The following is a 27,832-nucleotide window of genomic DNA, read 5'->3' on the forward strand; positions in this document are numbered from 1 at the left end:
GCAGAGACTTTAACCCACTGAGCCACCCAGGCACCTCTCCCTCCAAATTAATTTCCAAGAAAAATGAGCATACACACAAAATCAGAAAACCCTTAAAATAGCAAAGAACCAAAGTAAGATGGATGAAACACTAGACAATGGAATCAGCTACTCAGTCTTTAGATGTTAAACTTATCAGACAAATAATATACACCAAGTGTGCGCCTCTTATTTATTTATTTATTAAAGATTTTATTTATTTCTTTGTCAGAAAGAGAGAGAGAAAGCACACAAGCAGGCAGAGAGGCAGGCAGAGGCGGAGAGAGAGGCAGGCTCCCCGCCGAGCAAGGAGCCCGATGCGGGAGTCGATCCCAGGACCCAGGGATCATGACCTGAGCCGAAGGCAGCAGCTTAACCCACTGAACCACCCAGGCATCCCAAGTACCTCTTATTTAAATAAAAAAATAAGAGGCTTCAATATAAGGAATTTTCCTAAGAAATGGTGAAAAACTTCAAAAAAGAACCAGTATTCAATGTATCCAAAGGAGGATAAAAAGAAAAAAATTCACACCTAGGTACAGCATACTGAAGCTGTAGAAAACCAAAGACAATGAGAGGAACCTACAGGCATCCAGTGAGAAAAGAAATATCACCTTCAAAAGAATGGCAATTGTATTGATAATTGATTTTTGAGCAATAGTTAATAACAATAGTGGTTGACACAATAGTGTAGAAAAATAACTCCATGGTTTAAACTGCCAACCTGGAATTATATGTTCGATGAAGATATAATAACTTTTTTTTTTTTTTTTTGGAACCAACAAATGTTTTCTTACAATAAGCCTTCACACACACACACACAATCCAAATTCTATTCTTCATACTGAAAGAAAATTGCCCTATAATTGAATGCAATGCAAATTCCCTTAAAAAAGTCACAGAATAATATGGAGACTATTTTCTATGACCACCATAGTAGGAGGGAAATCAGTGACAAAAAGGCAATTAAAAGAATGCAAATTTATTTGGAAAGTAGCAAGTCATGAGTCAAAGAGTAAATGGTAATGAGAATAAAACAATTTAAGACACAACAATAATGTAGAAATAGAGAAGTGAAATATTAGAAAAGGAGAAAAGCTAAAATTTAATCACTGATGCACTAACTTTGTAGATTGGTGATATAACAAAGGCTTAATGCCAAGAACACAGACAGAAGGAAGTAGCAAAGAGCAGGAGTTACCAAAATAGAGCACGGAATTACAACAGAAGAGTAATACAATTTATACCCCATGGCAAGCGTGATCTGAAATAAAAGGGAAGGCACCACAGTCAAAATTAGAAATGAAAAAAGAGACATAACTAAGGATGAAGCAGAGGTTAAAATGCTAAAGGAATATCAGTGACAAACATGTACTTAGAAAAATATGTACAACCAAAATTACCCATGAAGGACTATTAACCAACAATGATATTTTCTATAACTGACAATAAATCAATATTAAAAATCTCCCCCCAAGGAAATATCTGTCCAAGACAGTTTTATTGCTAAAGGGGAAAATTACTCCCTACCACACATTTCTGTTAAGAATAGAAAAGTTGGTGGGGCGCCTGGGTGGCTCAGTGGGTGGCTCAGTGGGCACCTGGGTGCCTTCAGCTCAGGTCATGATCCCAGGGTGCTGGGATTGAGCCCCACATTAGGCACTCTGCTCCGAGGGGGGCCTGCTTTCTCCTCTCTCTCTGCTTGCCTCTCAGCCTGCTTGTGATCTCTGTCTGTCAAATGAATGGGTCAAATCTTTAAAAAAACATAGAAAAATTGGTAAAGACCCTAACTCAGTTGACGAAGCTAGCACAAACCCAATGCCAAGTCCAGTGAAGAGAGGAAGAGACAAGATTATAGGCCATTCTCACTAAAGCCCATTAATAATAACTCATTGGACCAATATGTTACAAAATAACAAAATGTCATGATTGAGTTGTGTTTACCTCAGAAATTCTAGCTTTGCTGAGTATTAGAAATTTTATTAATGTTAATCTGGGGACCCTTCAAACAGAAGGGGAAGGGAAAATACACGTAATCATCATAACAAACCAATGATTAAATTTCATATTTATTTATAATAAAAATAAACAGACTCCTGGGGACCTAGTTTCTTTGATCTGGTGTTTGAAGCCTACCAAAATCTGGAAACGATCTCTTATACTTTGTGCTGAAACACTGGAAGTATTCCCTTTAAAATTAAGAACAAGGATGCTCCCTATCGTGACTTTAAATTAGCTTTGTTTTGGAGGTTCTAACCAGTGCTATCAGGCAAGAATAAAAAAGTATAAAAAAAGAAAAGGAAGAAATAAAATTCAATTATTTGCAGATGATATTGTCATCTACATAGCAAACCCTAAAGAGTAAACTGACAAATAGAATTATAAAGCATGAGCAGGCCGGTTGTATATATATCATCTCTAAAAATGTATTGGCAGCGACAAACACAAAAACATGGACTTTTGATATCTTGATTTATTATTTATTTATTTTTTTGAGAGATGGAGAAAGCATGGGGGTTGATGGGAGGCAGAGGGAGAGGGAGAGAGAATCTCAAGTAGACTCCCTGCTAAACACAGAGCCCAATGTGGGGCTTGATCCCAGGACCCTAAGGTCATGACTTGAGCCAAAATCAAGAGCCAGGCACCTAACTGAATGGGCTACCCAGGTGCCCTGCTAACAAGTATTTGAAAAGATGCTTAAATGCGTCTGTCATCAACAAAGGTAAATTAAAATCACCCCCGCCCCCCAGCTGGGTAGAAATGAAAATTGCCAGTTTGGAGGGTGGGTGAGGTTCCAAAGCAGCTGGGTCACTTACACACACTTGTGGGCATGTGCAATGGTCGGGCAACTTTGGAAACTATGACTGTGTCTAGTAAAGTTGAAGGTGTGCCTGCTCTGTGCCCCAGCTATTTTAATTCTGAGAACATACCTCTACATACAGCTAACTCTAGAGTATCTGTCCCCGGCCTAGAATATATGTTCCACCAAACTAGAATTTTCCTAGCAGCACTGGTGTAAGCAAAATCTGGAGAACAATCCAATGTCTACCGACTAGACAGTAGATAATTGAGTAGTATTTTATGCACATAAAGAAATAGTATATAGCCATGAAATCAAAGAATTTATGGCTATCCACGATAGCATGGATGATCCTTGGAATGTAAATTGGGGCAGTCATAAAACGGATTGGAGAATAATGGCCAGTACTTATGGAGCCCACACTGTGTGTTCCAGGCAGTACTTCCAATGTCTTACACAAATGAGCTCCCCTTCATGAGAAGTGGGTACTGTTATTATTTCAATTTTTCAGTTAAGAAAATAGGCACAGAGACATTTATTAACTTGCTTAATATTTCACAGCCCATAACTGGAAGAACCAACTGTCAAAAACCACATAGTCTGAAAGGAAAATATACCCTGTGGTATGGTTTTTGGGTGGTCTAAGGTTCAAAACTGAGCAAAACCAAACACATTTTTTTTTTCTGATACAAATACACACGGTAAAATGAAAAATTAAAGTAAGTAGGGGATGAACGCAGGATTCAGGACAGTTTTTCCCTGTGGAGGTGAGAATTTGTGATCACGGAAAAGTGGATGAAACTTCAAAAGCAGTGGTAATTTTAAATAGCAGAATTTTAAAATTATTCTTTATACTTTATGCATATCTTACGACTACTGTTTTGTTTCTAATCAATATTGAAAGCAATCGAAGAAACTAAAGGAAGAAAATAAGATGCCAATGATGGCAGAGGAAGTTTTCCTGTTTCTACCATATAACTTATCTTGGATCTTTGATGGAATCCTCAGAAAAGTCCACAGAAGAGTATCTGGGTGTAGAATTTTCATTATTCAAAGAATTTTTTTTTCAAACAAACAATGGCAACAAACAGTAGCCTGAGTTCCTCTAATTGCAGCCTGCCCAAAAGGCGACATCACGGAGTTTTTAAATGTTGCAATTCCAACCCAGACCTTTATCCTCTTTCTGATTATAGATTGTGGCTCCTCCCCTCCCCCCATCAATAAAGAGGTGTGTGAAGTAGAATTCTTCTATCCATCATAAGCCATCAAGAAATTCTCTCTCCAATTACTTAGAATTAGATTTTATGGAAAAAAATCAAATTATCAGTCAATTTAAAGTTACCCCTTTGTATTATATCCTTATAAAGTTCTTCCAGCTGTGGTGGTTACTCCATTCCTACTCCCTCTTCTGTTTGCTGCTCAGTGACATCGCATCAACCTCCAAGCTCAGTTCAACTATCACTTCCTCTGTGATGATGTGTCTTCTACCAACCACTGCACTCCTTTTCCAAGACTTGCTCCCAGACAAAATAACCCCGGTGTCCCTTTAGCACTTCACACATACTTGGGGGCAAAGAACATTTTATTAGCACTCTGTTTGCCCACTATTAGTTATTTATTGCCATTCTCATCTAGAATGGATGTTCTTTAAAGTGGGATATCAAGTCATAAGAATCTCTAAATTATATCCTGAATATTCAACAGCAAAGGGTCTTGATGAAGTAATAATTGTGATCATAAAAATAGTAGACAATATCTATTCTAGACATCTATTGTTACATAACTCATCACTTCAAAGCAGTGGCTTAGAAATGAGGATTTATTTTTATCTCTCCTGGCTCTCAGCTGGGAGGGTTCCTCTGAGGCTCTGTCTTGCTGTTGCATTCAGATGGTTATCTCAGAGCTGGGCCAGGCTGAAGGCCCAAGGTGGCCTTCCAGCTCTCATGTCTGGTGTCTGGTGCCTTTTAGTCTCCCTGGCTCTCCATGGGGGCTTCTCCCACATGGCTTATACTTCCCACAGCATGATGGTCATAGTGTATGACCAGTGGAAGCCAGCTTCCAAAGGTAGGAACCAGAGCCGCCTGGCTGCGAAGTACTGTTCCCAGACTTGGCACAGTGTCCCTTCTGTCATATTCCATTGGTCAGTGCTGTCACAGGCCTACACACATTAAAGAAGATGGAGGAAAGATTCACTTCTGAATGGGAAGTATCCAGGTCACATTGCACTAGAGCATGTGTCATGTTCAGAAAATACAATCTGCTATAACATCTGTGGAGTGCCCCCTCTGTGTCAGACACAGTGCTAAACATATTGCACACATATATATATATACATATATATAAATATAATCATATATATATATATGATTATATTTATTGAGAGAGGAGCAAGAGAGAGTGCAAACAGCAGGGGAGAGGCAGAGAGAGAGGGAGAGGGAGAAAGAGACTCCCTGCTGAGCTGGGAGCCCAACTTGGGACTTGATCCCAGGACACTGAGATTATTGCCTGAGCCAAAGGCAGATGCTTAAATGACTGACCCACCACAGTACCCCATACTGCATATATTAAGTTACTTAACCTAACCCTTCTCAAGCTTCTTTGAGATAGTTACTACTTCCATTTAATAGATAAAACCAAACCAAAACAAAACCCAAACAAACAAACAAAGGCTCAGAGAGGCTCATTAATTGCCTTAAATGTCACAGCCAGTAAGTGGTAGAGCTGATAATCCTAGTAGATGACTCCAGAGTCCACTCTCTTAATCACAGAAGTATTTGGCCTCCTTGTTGGGAGAGCTAAATAAACATTTGACTTTATTACTTTCCTCTTTGACTAACTCAACAGAGTAATTTTTAAGCTCTTAAAATATGTATCTTAAAAAAAAGGAGGGCATGTGTTATGATCAGCGCTGGGGGTTATGCACAACTAATGAATCATTGAACACTACATCAAAAACTAATGATGTAACTATATGTTGCCTAACTGAACACAATAAAAAAAAATTGGGAGTATGTATGTGAAGGATACATGGAAACTCTGTACTATTTTGCAATTTTTCTGTAAGTCTAAAAGTAGTTCAAAATAAAAAGTTCAATAAAAGCCTGCTTATTTAAGAAACAAAGACAAATAAAATCACTGAAAAAAAAAATCCCACCCCCCTTCAGAAAAAGTAATGGTAAAGAATGGAAAGTGAGAACAGAACCATAAAAGATGCCCTCCTACTCTTCTACTTGATATTTGGCTTGTGTTCTGGTTTGTGACGTGATCTCTCTTCACCAGGAATACTGAAATTCTGTGTATCCAGGCCTCTGGGAAATTCCTTTTGCTCTTCTAATGATTACCTTTTTCTAGGTTCCTGATTTTTGATCCCACATCAAGTCCCTCCACAACTTTTGAAAACGTTTTCAGCGTTTTGGTATCAGGTGCATTTCAACATGACCAAAATTTTCATGAGGCCCGCTTTCCTCTCTTCCTGTGTCTTATTGGTGGGGGAATGTTGTGTATATGGAGACTAGGATAAGTGGGTGAGTAGTGGTTTTGACTTCATGGAGGACCCAACCTGAAATGCTGGACCTTGCTTTCAATTTCTCTGCACATTGACACACTCAAATATTATGCAATTGTTATAAACTGTCATTGTGGGTCAGGTTCTCCAAACACTGGCCTGGCTCATGGGACTTCCCTGGGGTGGTTGGTTTTGTGCATTGCCAGGTGATAAAACACAGTATCTTAAGACATAGAGGTATTAATAGAACTTGTCAAAGTGTATTGTTTTCTAGCAGTGGGAGAATATAAAATATGAAGTGTCTAAATGATGAAAGATTGTAAAGCTATGGAAAAGACTTTAGAAACACTGGAAAATAGTTATGATATATTAACATTAAAAAAAACAAAATAGAATGCATAGTTTTATAAGAAAGTTTAAAGTATGTCTATAACATTGACCACTTTTCAGTTGTTCTGTTATGGTCTTTTTCTTTTGTATGGATGTCCTTGCATTTTTAAATTTCCTACAATGAATATACTTTACTGGTATGACAGCAGTAAACTCAAAATAAGTCATAGCCTTCTCTATCCTTTGTGATGTTGTTAAAGGCATAAGCAAGAAAAGTCCAACCTTGTGGCTAGTCAGCAGGACACCAAGTTTGGTCAACTGGAAGTTTCCCGAGTGGCGGCAGGTGAGTGAAGTCAGTTCGTTCCTTTACCAGCTGGTAATTTTGCCATTAAGGGGAAAGAAGACTATCTTGGACTTCTCCATTGGCCCATCCCCACCTATCTCCATGAGTCTCAGGGTCAGCCGCCCCAGCTGTTCCTACACAGGAACCACCAGCCATGTCTGCAGCCTCTGGCAAACGCTCGCCCTGGATCTCAGCTGTGTTTCTCACAGCTGGCAGCTTTTTAATTACCAGCCAACCACGAAGCTGAATGGTAGCGATGCGACTCTGATGGCACCAGCGGATGGGCCTGGTTGGCCTGAAAGCTGGTTCATAATTACTTCTGGGGAACTAGGAAGGCAGCCACACTGCTGACTCTGCTGGGTGCAAGACTCTGATCTCGGGATGCCAAAATTGCAGCTTCTCGTTTCCCCAAGATTCAGTGGGAGATTTACACTTATGAATTTCTGCAAATCAAAACGAAGTTGTTCCCTGAGGTCGAAGGCAGGGGTTGTTCACCTATATCAGGGAGGAAAATAATGACCTAGAGTTTACTGGGAGTTTTATCATGCATACATATGAAGAGAAATGTCATTTATGGGCCATCTCCTGTGTACCAGACAGTGAGCTGGGCTCTTTGGAGAGAAGCTGATATCCATCCCCACCCAGCAATTGAGTGGCTTTTATCATGCAAGGTTTCAAAGAGAAAATATGCCTCTCATAAGCAAAACAGTTGTTCGATTTGGGGATGTGTCCCTGATGAGAAATACATAAAGATGATATTCTTGATCATCACGAAACAGTTCAATATGGTACAATGATCATGGACTTTGGAATCCAACTCATGTGACTCTAGCTGACTCTGAATTTGGAGACATGTTACCCTGGCTGGCAGTCTTATGTGGTGACCTGGGAGTGGGGTTTTGTGCTAAATAGCCACACAGTGTGGCACATATCCTCATGTAAATGGCTAGTTTTGTGCCGGCCTGTAGGCACTCCCAGTTTGTAGCGCTGTTTATCTCTTTACCCTTCCTTTTGCACAACCAGACTGTGCACTTAGGTTGGAAAAGTATGGCAGGGAAGATTGTTATTTCCTTAGTGAAATGTACAGGGTCAACGAATAACACAGCCTGGAAGTTGGCTTTGTTGGTCTCAATACAGAGAGGAGCTTTCCTCCAATTTTTAAGCTGCTGACTGCCTCAGAAGGTAGTGAGTATTCAAGAAGATTCTCAAGTCTGGAGTTACAGCCATGGGTAGCAGCTTGAATTCCATACCTCTAAGACTCTCTCTAGCTCTCAAACTATTGTATTGGTTTGCTTTGTTTACCATCAACTCTTGCCCAAATAAAGGAATATGAAAGAGAAGTTTCCTAAAACAAGAGAATAGTGGTTTGTTGTCAGATAATTTGATCGAAACTGTGTCCCTGTTAAATAATAGACGGTCATGATTTGTTTTACATGTGATAGGACACCAGCATTGCATGTTTGGGACCAGAGTGACACAGCCTTCTCTAATACTCCTAGAGTATAAAGTTTAAATTGGCAATAAAACTGCCTCATAAACTTTATGGGTAACAACTGAAATGTCCAACACCAAGGTCAAGATAAAATAAACCACTGGATAAAATACATGTCTGCCATTCCTTACCCGAATTCCTTAGGGCTAGGGATTCAGAATATTTTGGATTTTTGGAAAGTAATATTGTGCATGTAATGATACCAACAATTTCACCTGTAGGTTTTGGAGCAATGCCTGGTCATTAAACACACTGATATTTCTGCTGTAAAACATTTATATTAACAGTAAGAGGGTTAAATGAAGAGCATACATAACTTCATTTCATTGTAGGTCAAGTTTTACTGCCAAATTAGTTACAGGCAGTTTTCAGTATTTTGGAGGTTTTGGCTTTGGAATCACGGTTAAATGATTGTGAACCTTGTTTAAGCACTAGCCTTAAAACACTGTGATTTTGAAGAAGGTCATAATGTGGGACCATGCTCATAACACAAAATGGTGTGATTGAATGAATGAAAAGAGCAGAATTGTTAAAGGTAGGTTTGCTGAAATTTTAATATATTACACAAGGATACAGAAATATGACTTCAGAAACCTGCAGCAAAATAGTGGTTATATTTGGATGCTAAGATAAATGGTGACTTTCGTTTCATTCTTTGTACTTTTATATATTTTCTAAAATTTCCATGAAGACTGAGTATTTTAACAATGAGCAAAGTCAGTTGGTCATCATACTTTTTCAGCACAGTCCAAAGTGGGCTCTATAGGGGCACTTGCCCCCATCAGCCTCCAATCTGGGATGTGTTGAGTGTGTCTCCCTCTTGAGTGCCCAAAGCAGCCTGGCCAGGGTAAGGTATTTGCTTACTGTAAGGGCCTAAAGAGGATCACTCCCATGACCTCCATCTCTCTAAAAACACTCAGAGCTGTAGCACCAAGGTTCTTATCAGTTCTGTTCAGAATGATGAAGAGAACCTGGAACCAAACATCAAGACCCCTTCATCCAGCCCCGATGGAGTAGGTAGGTCTGTCTACTCTACTCTAACAGCACTGATGCATTCCAAGGAGTGGAACTTTAGGTACTTTGATAGATTGTTCAGGAGGCTGAAAGTTTGTTGTGGGGAGAAGAAATATGAAATAGCCTGTTAATTTCAGAAGGAATTTAGGACCGTGATATCTAGAGTCCTTAGCATTGGTGGTGCTCTCCCATCACTTTTTGTGTAAGACTAAAATGATCTGCACAACATACAGCTAATGCTATTTGAGGGTAGGGACTAGAACCTTCTCATCTTTATAAGAGAGGTCCCTAGCCTGAAACCCAGAACAGTGCATACTCAGTAAATGCTATTGACTGAACTAACACATTTATAGGGAAATACATGTGCACATACTTGTATAGTGCATATATGTATACATACGTGTGTGTGTGTGTAAATGTGTAATTTATCTCTATACCATCCTTTCATTTGTGTTCATTCATTTGTTCATTTGTTCATTCATTCATTCATTCATTCATTGTAAAAGTGCCCAATGGGAGACAGTAAGGGACTAGCTGTAGTTACAAAGGTCATTTAGAATTCCAGATTAGAAAATTACAAAGAACTCCAGGTTACAGAGTTGTAAGACCTCTTGCAATAGCATTTTGCAACCCTAGCTGTGGATAAGACTGAGTTGAGCATTGTAAGTAGTCAGTGTCCAGGCATTCTGATTCCTTTGGTCTGGGGGAGGACTCTGAAATTGCTTTTCCTTTGGAGCCTCCTTGATGATCCTATTGTTCAGTCAGGCTTAAAATCTACTGCCCTGGTCTAATGATTTTCACAGAGAAAGGAGTGCTCCCCCAAGGCAGAGCAGGGCAAAACCTGTGTGTGTGTGTGTGTGTGTGTGTGTGTGTATATGGTGGGAGGGTCAAAAATTTCCAAATTATGCTCTTGCAACATCCCATATGTGACGGCCTTCTCTGAGTCCTATCTTGGCAAATATCGTAGCTGCTTCTCAAGCGTGCCAGAAAGGAGAGAGCTCTCTGGGCCACTGTTTTAGTCAGGTGTGTCTCAAACTTTAATGGGGCTAGAAATCAACTGGGGAGTTTGTGAAAATACAGATTCTGATTCAGGATCCTAAGGAGAGAAAAGGAACATTTATGAAGTTGTGATTATGCAGTCTGTCCTCTGGAAGCTTCACATCACACATGATTTTAATGCTGAAGTCTTAAAGCCTCCTTTTGGAAGCCTGATGAGATGAGATTGTCAAAAGGTCAACTGTCTGGCTAAAAATCAAAGCTACCCAAAGTCCTCATAGGAAGGAGACACCTTTCTTCTCTATGCAGGAGACTGTTGGCATAGTGTGGAATCACAGGGAGAAACAGAAGCAGGGATGCAGGGTAGGGGCTCTTAATCACAAAACCAGTTGGAAACTTATAGCACATACTGCTGAGATTGTCAAAGTAACCCTACAGTGCCCCCCAAGAAGGGGGTGGGTCTGAAAATAAAGCATGCCCTAGCAGGTTGAATGACAGCCCTAAAATATTTCCATGCCCAAATCCTAGGAACTTGTGAACATGACCTTATGAGGAAGAAGAGTCCTTGCAGATGTAATTAAGTTAAGGATTTTGAGATGAAATCATCCCGGATTATTAGAGGGACCCTAAACCAAATGACAAATGTCCTTATAAGAGAAACACGAGGGAGATCTGAGACAGGCTGAGGAAGAGAAGGCATAGACACAGAGAAAAAGGCCAGTGAGAGTGGAGACAGCTAGCGGAGTGATGTAGGCACAAGCTGAGGAACACCTGGGGCCACCAGAAACTGGGGACAAGGTGGCAGTGGTGGTAAGAAGGGATTTTCTTCTGAGGCTTTGAAGTGAGTAGGGGCCTGTGCACAACTTGATTTTGGACTTTAGTCTCCATGAACTCTGAAAGAACACAGTTTTGGTTGTTTTAAGCCACCCAGGTTGGTAGGAAGCAGATGCACCTGCCTTACCATTCATTCCACTGTCCCAGACTTTATTTGTTTATCTTACAGTGAAGCTTCTGACTGCCATGTCCATCAATGATTGTAGTTCATTGTCTTTGTCATGCAACCCTGATCAGCCAGTTCTCTGACCTACGCTGGCCTCACCTGCCCAGCCCCTGCCTTCCTCAGTTTCTTGCAGAGCAGGATAAATAGAATTTGGAATCAGACTCCAGTTCTAGCCCTGGCTCCATCCCCACTTTCTGTGCTGTCTCAGAGGAGTCACTTAGACCAGGAAGCTGATGCCCAGAGAAAGTGGTGGTGCCTGCCATCTGGCCACACTCGCCGCCACACTCGTAAGATCAAAGAAAAGAAGGGCATTCTGGCACCTCACACCGAAGCGATGCTCTGTGAGCTAGATTCTGAGCCAAAGGCAGAGCCCACCTGTGAACCATGTGCCAGGAAGCTCCCGCTGCACTTCCATGGCAAGAAGGGATGCAACAGCCCCAGCTTCTACATCCCACAGGCCTGGGCCTGGCTGTGTGTCAGTTTGTCCCCCTCCAGACACCTGGGGGCAACTGGGACAGCTGTGATGCTGGAACAGCCGCCTCTGTGTCACTCTGGACACCAACCCTGCCTCCGGCACCCACCTAGGAGACCCAGGCATCACCTGGTTAACCTGGGCTGTCCCCCAGGCTCCCTCCAGGGCCAGGAATCCACCTAGAAACCAGTCAGTTAGTTCTTCTTCTCCAGGACAGATCCTGCTTTCTGGAAGGAAGATCCGGTAATGTCCCAAATATCAAACAGCTGTAAAATGATGGCGCAAAACAAAGGATGCACACTAGGTCTTCCTAACTCTGAAACTCACGCTCTGTCTCACACAATGACAGTGAGCATAATAGCGCTACCTTTCCAACTGGCACAATAAAGCAAAGTAGATTGATTTTAAAATTAGTACACCCCAAATTTTCAATTAAAAACATTTTTTGTGTGTGTTTTTTATTATAAATATCTCTTACGAATTAGAGGTCTGCTCTTTTTTATTTATTATAGTCATAGACATCAGGAACAGGATGGGTATTTTTTGTGGAATCAGATACACATTAGGATACCCTCAACTGACTACTTCACCCCTCTGGGTGCTCTACAAAAAGACAGCTGGACTCTAAGTTCTCTGCGGTGGGAACAAGTGTGACAACCATGGTCGCTTTGGTTCTACCTTCAGGCAATGGGGTGTAACACAATGGGTGGTATTTGGGGGTGGCCTTCGAGCATTCTGGTGCTGGGGTGTCTTGTCCCTGTCCTGGCGGCACTCCCATGCTGCGCAAGAACAAGTGGACCGCCCACAGAAAAAGCCAGTGCTATCGAAAAGATGCTCAGTGAACACAAACACGCACGACCTCGACCCCGGACTCTCTGGCTCGGCCCTGAAACCGGAAATGCCCTTCTCACGGGGGTTGCAGGAGCACCCTTCCTTCCTTCGCTAGGAGAGGGGAGATTGGGACTCACAGTGACGTCACAGTACTTACTGTCTGTTCATAGTTCTTGGCTCCGCGCAAATAAGAGGGATCTTCAGTTCAGCCTGTAGAAACAAAAAGTGAACTCGTTACTGAGCCAGACACATCATGTTTTAATTCTGGTGAACGCTACTGTCGTTTCTTGTTAAAATGGGACACAGGTGCCAGCTAAGAGGAAGTGATGGGGAGAGAATCAATCCAGGTCGATAATTGGTTTATTTCTGGAGCGGGGTGGGGGAGGGGACTTTTCCCTGACATGCTGTCCTCTTTCTGTCAGGATCCATCCTGTCTGCCCCGGGGAGCTGAGCACACACATCCTGAGTCTGGTTTTCCCTAGCGTGCAATTGTGTACTTCCCCTGGGCACCCAGGATGTGTTAGCCCCTGCTTGGAGGGGGGTGGGGGGGTGCTCTGCTCTGGGCGCCTGTGCTCATGCAGGAGAAGGAATGTTTCTCCTTTCCAAGCGTGACCTGCCATGAAATATTTACTGGGAAGCTTCAATTCTATAGCACTTTGCACAGAACACAACATTTTATTTGTGGCTTGTATTCACTCACATAGGAGAGATTATTAACTCCGTTTACCATATAAATTAGCCATAGAGACCCTGGGAGTATTCAGTAAGAGCTTTACATCAGTGATTACATTTAATCTACATAAAGGCCCTGGGGGTATGAAGGATATTGCCCATGGTATCAGTTGGAGTTCTAGCAAGAAACAGATAGTATGCTCAAATTGATAATTTGAGAAGTTTAATAAGAAGATGGTTTAAAGGTTATGAACAGGGGTGCCTGGGTGGCACAGTGGGTTAAGCCTCTGCCTTCCGCTCAGGGTCCTGGGATCCAGCCCCACATTGGGCTCTCTGCTCAGCAGGGAGCCTGCTTTCCCTTCTCTGCCTGCCACTATGCCTACTTATGATCTCTCTCTGTCAAATAAATAATTTAAAAAAAAATTTTTAATGTATGAACAAGGTATGGGGAAACCATAAAGGAAAGTGAAGTGCCTGGGTGTGTTTTTGCCATGCTTGGGCCTATAGGAGTCAGGGGAGCTAGGGGTCACTGGGACCCAGACAGGGGGCTAGTGGGAAGGGAACCAAGGCTTCCACAGTATGAGGGACACACAGGGAGGAAGTGTGGTGGGTGAGAAAACCCCATCTCACAATTCTCTTGGCCAGAATCTCCTGCTGCTGTCTCCCATTGGCCAAACTCAACAGGAACCCAAGGGTGAGGAGGCATTGTTGCAGTTTCTACCCATCAGCCTCCTGGGACTCCCGTCTGAGCATAGCAGGGTAGGGAGTGGACTTCAATGGTAAAAAAAAATGAGGTTCAGGGAAGTTAACTTAAGTGCCCCAAATCACCCATGTGCAGGAGAAGTCTGAATGCATAGGACTTAAAAATGCCATTTCCTGGCCAGTTACCGTATTACACCCCACTGAGCACTAGGCACTTCTAGATCATCCTGCCAGCCATCCGTTGGCATTTATCCATCCATCTATCCAACTGCTATATACTGAAAACTTACTTTGTGCAAATATTGTGCCCCAAAAGACATAGTCTCTGTCCTCAAGGCACTCCTAAAACTCAGTATCATATAGATTCTGCCTCTTTCTAGGATGGCTGTTATCTAAATGCTTTGTAAAAACAGGTGCATATGAAACAAAACCAATCCTCTATGCTTTGGAGTCCAGGGGAATCTTCACAAAAGAGAGAGTCCTTGAACTGAGTCTTGCAGAGTGAGTCTACCTTTTCTTAGCCCAGAAGTAGGGGAAGTGTGTTGGGCAAATGCAGTGACATGTGCAAAGATATGAAGATGTTAGAATACCCAGTGTTCCTGAGAGGCTTTGTCCTGCTTGTGGGAACACGGGGGTCAGCAGCTTGAATGTTGATAGTACATGGGAAGGAATCCACTGGGTTTGGATTGTTAGGGACCACGCATGACAAAGACTGGGCTTTGGACTTGAGCTGTATGTCCTGGACCAGTAAAGGCAGGAGAGTCATTGAAGAGCCAGACTAAGCTCCAGGTGTTCAGAAACCTTGTGTGTGACTTCACAGCTGCGTGCCCCACTTTCTGCTTCCAGTGAGTCGCTGCATGGAAAGGGGAGACAGCTGCTAGGTTCTCATCCACGGACAGTCCTCTCTGGATGTGGTGTGGTATATCTAGGGCTTGGCCTCTTTGAAAGTTGTCTCCTCCATGGAGGTGGGGAACAGGGCTTGAACCTTTACCCATATAACACAAACGATGTGCACCAAATACTGGAAAGGTCCTGCACTGAACGTTGAAGGATGCTGCTTGGTCCCAGCACTGCTGTTTACCGTCTGTGTGACCTTGTAGGAGCTGTCGGTGTCTCCTCATTTATAAATGCTAATGCATAAATCTTTCTTTTACTGTGCTGTTTTAAGTATGAAATCAGTTGATGCATCTGAAAATGTTTTGCAAACAATACAACATTATGGAAAGATGCACAGGCAATCACTTGTATAACAAAGTCTGCAGATTGCTGTAACCTCAGCTATGTTACATTTGGGTTTCTAGGGTTATACTGACATTGATTTTTGGATATTAATATTTAGAGGAATTAAATTATTTGATTATGGTCACATAGGACAGATTTGCTCCCCCTTCCCCACTTCAGGACCACCCACCACTTAAATGTGTTGCTTAAACACTCCCTTCTTTTTTTTTTTTTAATTTCTTTTCAGCGTAACAGTATTCATTGTTTTTGCACCACACCCAGTGCTCCATGCAATCCGTGCCCTCCCTAATACCCAACACCTGGTTCCCCCAACCTCCCACCCCTGCCCCTTCAAAACCCTCAGGTTGTTTTTCAGAATCCATAGTCTCTCATGGTTCACCTCCCCTTCCAATTTCCCTCAATTCCCTTCTCTTCTCCATCTCCCCATGTCCTCCATGTTATTTGTTATGCTCCACAAATAAGTGAAACCATATGATAATTGACTCTTTCTGCTTGACTTATTTCACTCAGCATAATCTCTTCCAGTTGTCCATGTTGATACAAAAGTTGGGTATTCATCCTTTCTGATGGAGGCATAATACTCCATAGTGTATATGGACCACATCTTCCTTATCCATTCCTCTGTTGAAGGGCATCTTGGTTCTTTCCACAGTCTGGCAACCGTGGCCATTGCTGCTATGAACATTGGGGTACAGATGGCCCTTCTTTTCACTACATCTGTATCTTTGGGGTAAATATCTAGTAGTGCAATTGCCTTCATTTCTTTAAGTGCATCAGTTAGCAATGTTGAGATGGGATACAGGAAGATAATTTAAATGGAAGGATCATAGGGTGCAGGACAGACCCCTCCAAGGGCTTACTGCTTCAGATCAGAGGCTTGAGGATGTGGCCCCAGGGAAGAAGCTGCTTTCCAGCCTCACCTGCCATCTTCTGTATATCCTTGAACAAGGATTTTTGAAGTACCTTGAACATGGTACTGAAGTGTTCTGCCTCAGTTTTCACCTGAAAAATGATCAGTTTGGCCAAATAGGTCTCTTCCAGCTCAAAGATTCTGTAATATAATCTGAGGACTTTAGAGGAGAGTGGGATGAGGAGATAGGTTAGCCCTGTGATGGGTATCAAGAAGGGTATGCATTGCAAGGAGCGCTGGGTGTTATACGCAAAAAATGAATCATGGAACACTACATGAAAAATTAATGATGTACTGTATGGTGACTAACACAACATAATAAAAATGAATATAAAAAAGATACAAAGAATAGTTCTATTTAAAAAAAAAAACAAACAAACTATAATTCTTTGGTGCTTGGGTGGCTCAGTCAGTTGAGAATCTGCCTTCAGCTCAGGGTCCTGGGATTAAGCCCCATGTCGGGCTCCTTGCTCAGTGGGGAGTCTGCTTCTACCTCTTTCTCTGTGCTCTCGCAAAGTTGGGCGAAATTGGAGGGGAAACGAACTATGAAAGACTGTTGGCTCTGAGGAACTAACTGAGGGTTTTGGGGGTTTTGGAGGGGAGGAGGGTGGGAGGTTGGGTAAGCCTGGTGGTGGGTATTGCAGAGGGCATGTATTGCATGGAGCACTGGGTGTGGTGCATATACAATGAATTCTGGAACACTGAAAAGAAATAATAAAAAAAAATCCTAAAGAAAAAACCCTGTAATTCTTTCATATTTGGTGACAAAAAATAGTCTAAAAAAGTTGGATGTATGTGCTTATGTTTCTCCCATTTTACTGTCTTCTCTAATCAAGCTTCCTGCAGAGGCTTTGCTGAAGTCCTCACATGGAGGGCATCGGGAATGGACAGGGTAGGGGCTGGGGAGGAAACCTTTAACTTTTGCCATGTTCTTCAACCTTTGTAAATTATTTGATCTTAACAGCTCGTGATTTAAAATCTTAGTAAGTGTTCAGAAAAGATATAACTAGCAGCTTGCGAGAGATGTGAACGGCCTATTATATAAAAAGAATTTCAAAATGTCGTGAGAGGCATCCAAACTTTCTAGCATTTAAAAAGCAAAATTTGGGGTCTTAGGGACCCACAACAAAGTACAAGCCAACCAGGTGGTGGCATCAGCATGACGTAATGGGTGGCGCTTTCCAAGATAAGCCGCTCTTTGCTTTATTCGGAGTGTCTAAGAGCTGCCCCAGAATGCTGTAGTTCTATCTGATCTCAGTCACTTTGAAAAGGATGTGGTGAGAATGAGGTGTGGTGAGCAGACAGAATTTCGTGTCCATAGGCTTTAGGAAAGTGGTACATTATCAAGGCTCTTCCCTTCCTGACATGTGTATGTAATGAACATCCAACGCCTATTATGTGTTCCTGCTCCACCCCAGGTAACCCCGTAGGTTCTGTATTATCATCATTATTTTAAACAAAACCAAACGGACATTCACGGAAGTTAAGTAGCGGGCCCTACATTGCACGTACAATAAACTGCAAACCATCGCCCTTGATACTTTTTAGTAATACGTTGGGGCAACAATCTACCTGCTCTGAGACTCAGCTCGCTCATACGTGATGTGGGGGTAACACAACAGGTATGGTAAGGCTCCTGTGAGGATTACAGGAAAGCTATCTAAGCTATCTAAGATATGGAAAGATAGGGATTGACGTTAACTTGAACTTTAAGATGAAACGTCCTGTATGACTTAGAGGCTTTCGTCTTCAAAATGAGAAGCACTTCCCTCTGCTCATGACCATGGGTGGGGCAAGTGGGTTCTCACAGTTCTCTGACCTTCAGAATTACCTGGGGAACTATTACAACTACTGAAGCCCCATAAAATCTGATCCAGTTGTCCTGGGGTGGAGCCCAGATACTGATATTTTTGAAAATGCCCCAGGTATTTTGAGATGCAAGGCAGCAGAATGAAATGGACGTGAGAGCTTCCCTTCTCAGCTCTCTGCCTGGGGCCACACACTGGCATTTTCTCGTTCCTAAGTGAAGTACCAAAGGGTACATCCATCTGCCTCACTGTCCCCGGTTCATTCTAAATGGAAATTCAGCCATGCCACTGTTCATAATAACTCTATATGCTTGAAGTTATTTCTGTGTTAATTTTCAGTGAAATGTGTAAAGCAAACCCACCGCATCCAAACACTGACACCACAGATAAGAGTGGGAAAGGCTTCGAATCTCACCAGGCAGTAATTCCTGTGTCAGATCTCACTATAGGCAACGAGTGAGGAAAACCCAGGCTCCCACGACTGTCGTTTGGGTTTGGGATTGTTCATGTATTCTGTGAGGTTCTGCCATGTGTTAAGCACCATCCATGGAGATATTAGGAATTAGAGACCACAGAACAAGGCCCTGTCTTGTAACACTGGTTTGTTTCTGTACGACACTGAAAGCAACTATATTAAATATGTGTCTGTAAATAATAGAGGAATATATGGTGGTATTGGAACACAGAGGAAAGCATGCCCAGAGGGGTCCATGCACCTTCCTGGGGTCAGTGGAGGATTTCCTTACTCGTTTCTCTACTGCTCCTTATGAGTTGTCCTGACTCCTCCTTGGGGCATGATAATGGAAGGGAGAGGAGACCCCCAGGCCATCATGGAGCTTCCAGGTCTAGAGATTGTTCAAGATAAAAGAGCAACCCAGAGATGCTATAAGGTCCAGCCAGGGAGAAAAATCGCATGTGTTTGTACATTTATTTTATTTTTTTTTTAAAACGAATTGGGGCATTTCTTTCAGTTTCTCTTCCTAGTTAGCCACAGAAGCAAAGGCTAACCATGGCTTTTGTGATCAAAGAGAAGGCATGCTTAGGTACCATCTGTCAGTCACAGCAGGGTCCTTGGTGCAAATGGCACTGGTATGTCCAGAGCTGGCTCTGCGGTGGGAATGCTGGCAGAAGCACGTGGGATTCCCAAAAAGAGCTGCACTCTGCCTGTGGGGGCCCACAGTCAGGGAGGAACCTGGCGGGAGATCCTGGGGCCCTGGGGAGTCTGTGAGGACAGGCCACCTCTTTTCATGATCACTGTTTATTTCTCCAACAAGGAGAGATATCAACTGTATTAAACGTTAGATGCCAATGCAAATTTCATCTTAAATGCCAACACGGTGCTATAATTGCCGGATTAATGTACCAGCTTCCAAAGCCTAGGCAGGAGAAACAGAATACACTCTTAATTCATTTTGGCTTAGAGATCTGTGCTTTCATTTCGGTGACAGAATTCTCATGGGATTTACAGACATCTAAGGCTCTGAAACTCCTTGGGGTCCAAAATGAGTCCAGTTTGAGCAACATTGCTTTACCCTATGGTACCAACATTAAAAGGCAATCCATTGCTCTCAAGGGATACAGAGGGCCATATCAAAGAGAGGAGCACAGTATGGCTGGGAGCTGAGAGGAGTCCCTGCTCTAAGCATCCATTTTGGCCAAATAGCCACACGGTTTTGGAGGGATGGTCTCGGTTACTACATTCAATTAGCTTACTAAGTACTTTGTGGGTTGAAAAGCATTTTTTAAGAAGATAATGGATTTGATGGTTAAAGCACATAAATATTTCAGAAAACTATTAAAATAAAGAAAGCAAGGTCCTATAGATAGACGTTTGCTTAAGATTTCCAAAGAACGTACATTAGATTTGGGCTTTAAAACCAGAATGGCTGTTTCTAAGCTTGAAATTCATCTGGGGTCTCAGTGAATATGTTAGGAAGGGAAGACTTGTTTTATAAATGGATTGGATTTTGGTGCGGATCTTAATCCGAAAATAATTAATACCCTTATGGTACCATAAGCAGTTTAAACAATTGGAAATATGTAAAGCAACAAATCACATTTCCTTGTTATCCTGGAGAACTCTTGTTCTCCACTGGGAATTCACCAGTGCTACCAAACTGAGCTTGCAAAGAGATATGTTATCATAAATATTTCTGCTGCATTTCACCTGATCTGAAATTAATATTTTATGAAGGAAAAACAATGCATTTATGGTGAAGATTTTTTTTTTTTTTTGCTCTCAAATACTTCTCACTTATTCCTCAAAGATAAGGCTTATTATAAAAATGCTAGCCTCTTTATTTCAAAGTTTAAGAAACATCATGCCAGTAATGACTGTATCTGAATGGACACAGGAAATGGCTGAAAGCTAACTCTGAACTGGTGGGGAGGATATTAGAGATGGTCAGGAAGCTACGATGTAGCTCTGCAGCTGAAACTGGGTCAAGGCTGGAGGGGAGGGTCAGAATTAAGGTTTGATGCTTTTTTTCATTAAACCTTGAAAACAAGAAAGAATCCAGCATAAAGTGCATACAATACACATCTAGTTCTCTAAATAGTCACATCCAACAGATCCCAAATGACAGATGTCACTTGGAGTTGAGGCGGGGAATGAGGGGTTACTGTGTGAATATTTTGGGGACTAGGACCAAGGAGTGTGCTCGTGTGTCTGTGCGTACACATGTATGTCTGTCCATGCAGACATGCATATGCTTTGAGTAAACATGTTGAAACATCTGACTTCTCAGACGCAGATGTTTATTGATTTGGTCACAGTTATACACGGCTTTCTTCTATTTTCATACAAAAATGAGAAAGTTACATCTTAGAGATGCTCAGATGTAGAGGAAGCTGTGTGCTGATTGGATTTATATTTCTGTACCTTGGTCAGAACAATCAGCTACATTTAATTAAGCATAACATTTAATTTTATTGGATTTCCAACAAATGGAGGCATTTGAGTCAAATGGATTGTTATTATAGATTTTTTTTTTTGAGGAATATAGAAGACTGCTTTTCTAGTTTTTCTGCTATTAAGTATGGGCATATTATTTAAAAAAAAAAGATTTTGCAACTGTCTTGGTAACAAGTAACCTCCCTTAAGTAATCAAGGTAATGTGCACCTGCATCCATTTTTTTTTTTCTTATTTTAAATGATTTTGAAAACACCCTTAGTGATCTGATGCAAACTATAGATTTTAGAATATATCCCCACTGGTGCATTTTGTTTTCAAAAGTCATATCTTTTTCTCTGCTGCAGAAAGTGTTCCCTTCCTTCCGTGGTAGGGGTTTTCTTTCCCCACTTTTTCCCATTTTGTAGTAAATAGCCTCTTGCTTTATCCTTTTTTTCCCTCACTCATGCTGTTTCCTCACCGCCCTCTCTTCCTTCATCCTTCCCCTCCTCCTCCTCCTCCTTCTCTCCCATCCTTCCCTCTTCCTGCTCTCTTATCATCGAGGTGGTTTTACTGCTCAAATAAAACTAGACTGTAGCAAAAACAAAATGTAGATTATTGAGAGCTTAATCAGATGTTTTGGAGTGCTGGGTGTTATAATAAGAAATGAATCTTGGAACACTACATCAAACACTAATGATGTGTTGTATGGTGACTAAAATAACACAATAAAAATTAAAACAAAATCAGAAAAAAAAAAAGGTTTACCTGTTTACTTCAACCTGTTTGCATCTGGCTTTCATAAAATCAAGGCAGAAACACACTGAGTGGGGCTAGCACTTCCAGGCCCTTATCTGTCTGTCTGTCTGTCTGTCTGTCTATCTATCTATCTACCTACCCATCTATCATCTCTCTGCCATTACCTGACACAATTTACAGGCTGGCCCTTGGGTGGAGATTGGTCCAGGGACCCTACCTCCCCCATGGACATCTAAAGGTCCATAGTGAAAGCATTGTCATTCTTAAAATAGTCATTTATTAAGCATCAGCTATATGCTGGTCATTTTCTGAGGATCTGTTTCACAGTAAAGTGGGTCTCAAAGAAGTTCGAGAGCATCTTTAAGCCCAAATACAGGACAAGAAAAGCCAGGTAATCTAATAGACACTGAACTGAGAGTAATGTAATCAGTAACAACAACAACAACAACAATAACAACAATAACAATAACACCATCTGCTGAATGCCAGAACCCTATGTAGGACACCCTGTTTACTTTAGATTCCATCCTCAGGCAACAATCCAAATGACCTAGATTTTTCAATATTGAACAATTCTGTCATTTTGTTCAGCAAGAGCCCTCTTGAGCCAAATCTGTCTAGTGAACAAATGCACAGTATGGATTCAGCTGAGGTCACTGCTTTCTTTGAAACTTCAAGTGCATTTAGAACTTAACCCCTGAATTGAGCTTCCTCCATATAATTAACTCTTTCTTCTCCCCCTTCTTTTATTCAGGATCACTGGCCTGGCAAGATAGGAAGCAAGTCTTTAAGACCCAGTGTGCTTAACCGTACAGAGCACTGTGCAACTTTGACTCTGTTTCTCCAGTCTGAAAAAGGGGATATAAACACTCACCCTCCCTTGGTCATAGGATGGGTTTGAAGACCAAATGGGACGATGGAAGTGAAAGTATCTTGTCAACTATAAATGTTTATGCCATCTAGTTCAACAGGTAACTATTGAGCAATTTCTAAAAGTATCAGTACTGTGAAGGACAGTAGGATTTCAAATTGGCAAGGAAAGTGTTCTAAAATATTTGTATCTTTTTTCAATAAGTCTTAATGTTTTTAGAGGATTGGTACATTTGAGGAGTTGTAAGACACTTTCAAGGCTTTGAAAGATGAATGATTAAAATAAATATGAAAATGAGGAAATTAGCTTTCTGGAGAAATCACCTTAAAACAGGACTTCTTTAGGTCAAAACTCTTAAAGAGGGAAAGGAAGCCAAGGAACCTAATGGAGGTTTGCTTGAATACATATTAAGCTGATGAGAACTGTGCTAAAAATGATAATATAGCCACTATCCTTTACTTTGCTCTTAATAATTGCCTTGCACTATAATAAGTAATTTTTTATGTACTGCATCGCATTTTTGCCCACACATCCAGAAGGTGGGTATTGCAATTCCATCTTATAAAGGATGAGTTGGGATTCTGAGAGATTAAATAAGCTGTTGAAATCATTCTGCTAGGTAGTATCAGTCTGAACCTAAACCCAGGTTCCTTCTTTCTCAAAGAGTAGGTGGAGCCAAAGTAGTAGGAAGATCTTGGGAACAGAAGTAAGAGTTTGGGGTTGGGAAGTGTTCTTATGGGGAATTCCCATAGAGGTAGAGCTGGTCAGGAGATCCCCGGACATGCCCAGGACTAAGGGGGACCTGAGCTATGAACAACCATAGGAGTTATGGGACAGAGTGGCTCTCAGGTGCCTATCAAGACGTCAGACTATCGATAGTTCAGGGAGTCCAGAGAGTGTAATGACACAGCTCTGACTTTCTTTTCATGAAGGTACCTCCCTACATTAATTTGGTTTCCTGGATAGATTTGCCTATTGGAAAGGAACTTATAACCTAAGTCACTTTTAACACTTCACAATCACAGAAGATAGATACATGGACCAGAATGCCAGAATGAGATAATACTGCTGATTCCTATCAACTCTGAATGCCTTAGATGAAATCTTCAAAACCCATGATTAAATATGGGTCCACCAGAACCCCACAAAAGCTTAACTCTCTCAGAGGTTGGGTCTGGGCCTTAGGCGCCCCTCATATTTACCTCACACTAAATTCAACAGATAACCCACCACAATGGAAGGCTGTGTCTTCAAACACATGGATATGGAATTTCCACGTCATGTTCAGATCTTTTGACTCCTCTTGGTTTAGGTGGTGGGTAACTATGCACAGTGTCATGACAGCATGGTGGACTTCTATTTCTTATGCTTAAGTGTCTGGGAAATAGTCCTTTAATTAGCATCACCAATGAGATAAAATAACCAAACTCATACACCAATTTGCTATTGCTTGTGGTCTATTTGAGACATCAAAAAATGCTGTTGTTTAGTTTGAAATAAAATGATGTTATGATCATGACCCTGAACACATCCAGCAGAGCACTGAGGAAGCCTTGCAGGAGCTTGGGACTCAGGAATACCCGAGTCCCCTTTCTGGCTTTACCTCTTATTCACTGTGTAAAGTGGACAGTGTAGGGAATCTCTCTGAACACCAGCATCCTTTTGTACAGAGTAAGACTAAATATACCTACTAAAAAAAGAGAGTGAACCATGATGATGATTTCCAATGTATCCCATCCACAAAATAACAAATGAAACAAAAACCACAAAGTATATTTCCATAATGACTTTTTCACTGTTCTGTTTTCCATGGTAATTTTTCTTTCTTAAGTTATGATACTGAACTTTTAGCCATATCTTTCCAGACTTACTGATAATTCACCTTGCAACATCACTGGACATTTTGTTTCATCAGTAAAAATCTTCAACCTAATTTAGATTAAAGTAGTTATCTCTGTTTAATGCTGTAACCCCTTAGGGCCCTGTATCTTTCTCACAGTAGAATGGGTAGGTATAGCCTAGAGGAGCTCTTCAGAACTCAGGTCTTGGTACACCATGGCAATTGTCTACAATGTTGTCTATAACTGCTTTTTTTTTTTAAGATTTTATTTATGTATTTGACAGACAGAGATCACAAGTAGGCAGAGAGGCAAGCAGAGAGAGAGAGGAGAAAGCAGGCTCCCTGCTGAGCAGAGAGCCCGAGGTGGGGCTCGATCCCAGGACCCTGAGATCATGACGCGAGCCGAAGGCAGAGGCTCAACCCACTGAGCCACCCAGGTGACCCTATAACTGCTTTTTTAAAAAAAATATTGTTGAATTATAGTTGACATATAAATATAAGTGCTTTATGTAGTGGTGTTCATAAAAAGATGGTTCTAGAGTGAGCTCTGCTACTCACTGTTTGACCTTGGCAGTGGTACCTCTCAGCTGCCACTTGTCTATTTCCTGAACGTGATTTCTGTGTCAGACACCATATGTATGCTCTCATCTTCACAAACTTACAAAGTGTATTATTTTACCCAGTTGAGTTACAACACATCATCAACAGCTGACTGAAGCTCAGAGAGGTTAAGTCACTTACCCAAAGACACACAAGTCACACATCACATTCACATACAGTGTTGACTGACCTCAAAGCACCTTCTTTTTCTATTTCACCATATTGTACAACCACATCAACTTCCCAGAGCCTCAGTGGCAACATCTCTTAAATGACCTGGTGTCACCCTGCCCACTTAGTAAAGGCTGCTTGTACAAGACTATGCAACTGTGATATCACATGCAACTGTGATATATTACTATTGTTTAATGAGATTATTAAAATAAAATATTCATAAATTCATCCATATTAATAATTCCATGGTAATCATGGGAATGTTTTAAGAGTAAGGTCAGCACTGATTTGGGGTAAGGAAAGTAATGGTGAGTAAGTTGACATTTATTGAGTGCTTACTAAGTGTTAAATATGTGCCATATTTCATTTAGTATAAATAGTATATTATTGAAGCTAAAAAGTTGTCAGTGCAAGTGTTATGTGATCTTGGTCCATTATAAAGATGCAGGAATTGAGGGTTGGTCCAAGTGGCAAGAATTTGGATCCTGACCAACTCGTCAGATGTTAAATCCCACAGTCTTTCCAGGACAGAACCTGACTCAAGGCAAAGTGAGCTAGAAATATGGTCCCCTGATGCTAAGGCCAGCGCTGGCCAGATGGTACAGAAAAGGATAATCTTTGGTTTTAGAATGGTCTTGTTCATGGAGTTGTCTAAGTGGCTCCTTGGAGAGAATAAGAGAAATATCACCATTAAATATTTCTAACACTGCTCCAGGAACGGCTTTAAGATGAACCCCAGGAAGCTGCCAAGAAACATCGTTCTTATCAGTCAGCTCAGGTGAAGTCAGGGTACTTCTGAATTCTCCTATGGCATTAGTAGCTGGGCAACCTTGAACATTTACTTGGACCACTCAAGTTCCTCTGTAAATGGGGGAAAATACCAACCTAGCTCAAAAGGTTGGGTGTGAGGATCAAGGGAATTAATACCTACAGATTGGCCAGCAAGAGATGGAGCTGTAAATGGCAGTTGCATTTCCTGCTTCTCTGGGGCACATTTTATCTTGAGTTTCTCAGAGGTTTTCTGAAGTACTATCATTTTTCTGGCAGACCTCCAATTGACCTGGCCTATAGGTCTTCCTGAGATTTGAAATAACCATTCCCTGTGGTTTGAGGGCCCCCCAGGAAACCAATGGAGCAACATCATTGAGGGTCTATGCTACAATAAAACAAAGAGGATAATCAGATAAGTAACACTTGCACACAATTAAAAAAAAAATCGGTATTGATAAAGTGCAGCCATGTCAGTATCTTTTAAAGCAGACAGACTTTGAGGACACCAACTCTCTTTTCTATCTCACTCACTGATGTCTTATTTGTTCTTTCCAAGAAATACCTGGCAGAGATGCCTCCCGGCATCTTGGAGGGTGAACACTGTACCCACCTTCACTCTTACTCTTGGACTCCTCACCCCTTTGAGTGGAAGGATGGTTGGCATGATTCCAAAGTCACACCAAACCAGAAAGGAAATTATTTCAATTTAGAACATTAAAAAAAGAAACATATATCCACAGGGGCTCCAGGAGTTAACTTCTGCTTTCAATGACCTACTTTGAATTGTGTCTGCCTTTCTAGGGGGCTGTCCTAATGAAGGTCAGCCAAGAAAGCCAGCAACTAGGCTGGCCTTTAGGTTTTAGTAGAAAACAGTCAGGGGGCCTAAGCTCTAGAATGAGAAGATTGAAAACATCTAGTCTTTTAATTTTTAATTGGTACATATCTTGATTTTTTCTTCCAGAAGAATGAAGGATTCTTTAAAAACTGAGTTAAGGGAGCTGGCTATCTTTATGCCATTCAATGCTTTATAGAAGGCCCAGCACTGAATGTTATAAAAACAATTTTTGCTTGGTGTCAGCTCTTTCCTAATGATCCTTTATGCCAGTGAAATGCCCATTCAGATGGAGCTGGCCTCCTTAGTTTACCTGAAGAGCCGTGGAGGTGCACAAGGTCCCGTGCTGAGATGTTGGTCTCCTGTGAGGGGCCACCGTGGCAGCATTGCAGAAAACTCTGGGAGCCAGTAATCCGTAATGCAATGAGATGAATTATTCTCAATTCTAAGCAGTGTCCTTTAGCAGAAAACCCCTCCTAGGTCCGTTTTAGGTTTGGTTTCCTGTGAAATGTGACCACAGATTAGGGTGGTAGGACCTGTGTGTGAATAGGACTTCCTCTTCAGTTGAAACAAAGCACGTGAAGCCGTTGAGGCTGAAGTCTTCTGACCCAAAAGGGTGTCCTTAAAGACACATGGAGTCCTTGAGTGGCCCATCACATTTATAGAACACACTAAAATGGATTTCTGAGCAACACTCAAGCATCAAATATGGGTTTTTCTGGTCTTGTTTCAGTTGTGCACTGAATACTGATTATCTTATGACTTGATGTTGCCAGTGGCTCCCTGAGACCACACAAGACACATGGACCAGATCCCTCAGGTGTGATGGAGAGAACATGGGGTCTGGAAAGAGAAATGCCTGGCTCTTACTTCTGTTGTACTAATTGTTAGTTGGTGATCTTGGACAAGGTGCAGTTTCTCAGTTAGCTTCCATGTCTATGATCAAGGGATAATAATAT

At 41.6% G+C, this 27,832-nt stretch overlaps 1 protein-coding gene across 3 annotated transcripts in view; it reads right to left on the reverse strand.

Annotated features, from left to right (window-relative positions):
• CLNK (cytokine dependent hematopoietic cell linker) overlaps positions 1-27,394 on the reverse strand; it is a 164,759-nt gene extending 137,365 nt beyond the window's left edge. For all 3 annotated transcript variants that reach the window (XM_032333851.1, XM_032333852.1, XM_032333850.1), the window contains exons 1-2: positions 27,187-27,394; positions 12,959-13,011 (exon numbers count right to left, since the gene is read on the reverse strand). In XM_032333851.1, the coding sequence (XP_032189742.1) occupies positions 12,959-12,969 (11 nt within the window). In that variant the 5' untranslated portion in view covers positions 12,970-13,011; positions 27,187-27,394. The remainder of the gene's footprint in view (positions 1-12,958; positions 13,012-27,186) is intronic.
• Positions 27,395-27,832: the final 438 nt, after the last annotated feature.

The sequence above is a fragment of the Mustela erminea genome, chromosome 2 (genome assembly GCF_009829155.1).
Source record: "Mustela erminea isolate mMusErm1 chromosome 2, mMusErm1.Pri, whole genome shotgun sequence".
NCBI classification, from domain to species: domain Eukaryota; kingdom Metazoa; phylum Chordata; class Mammalia; order Carnivora; family Mustelidae; genus Mustela; species Mustela erminea.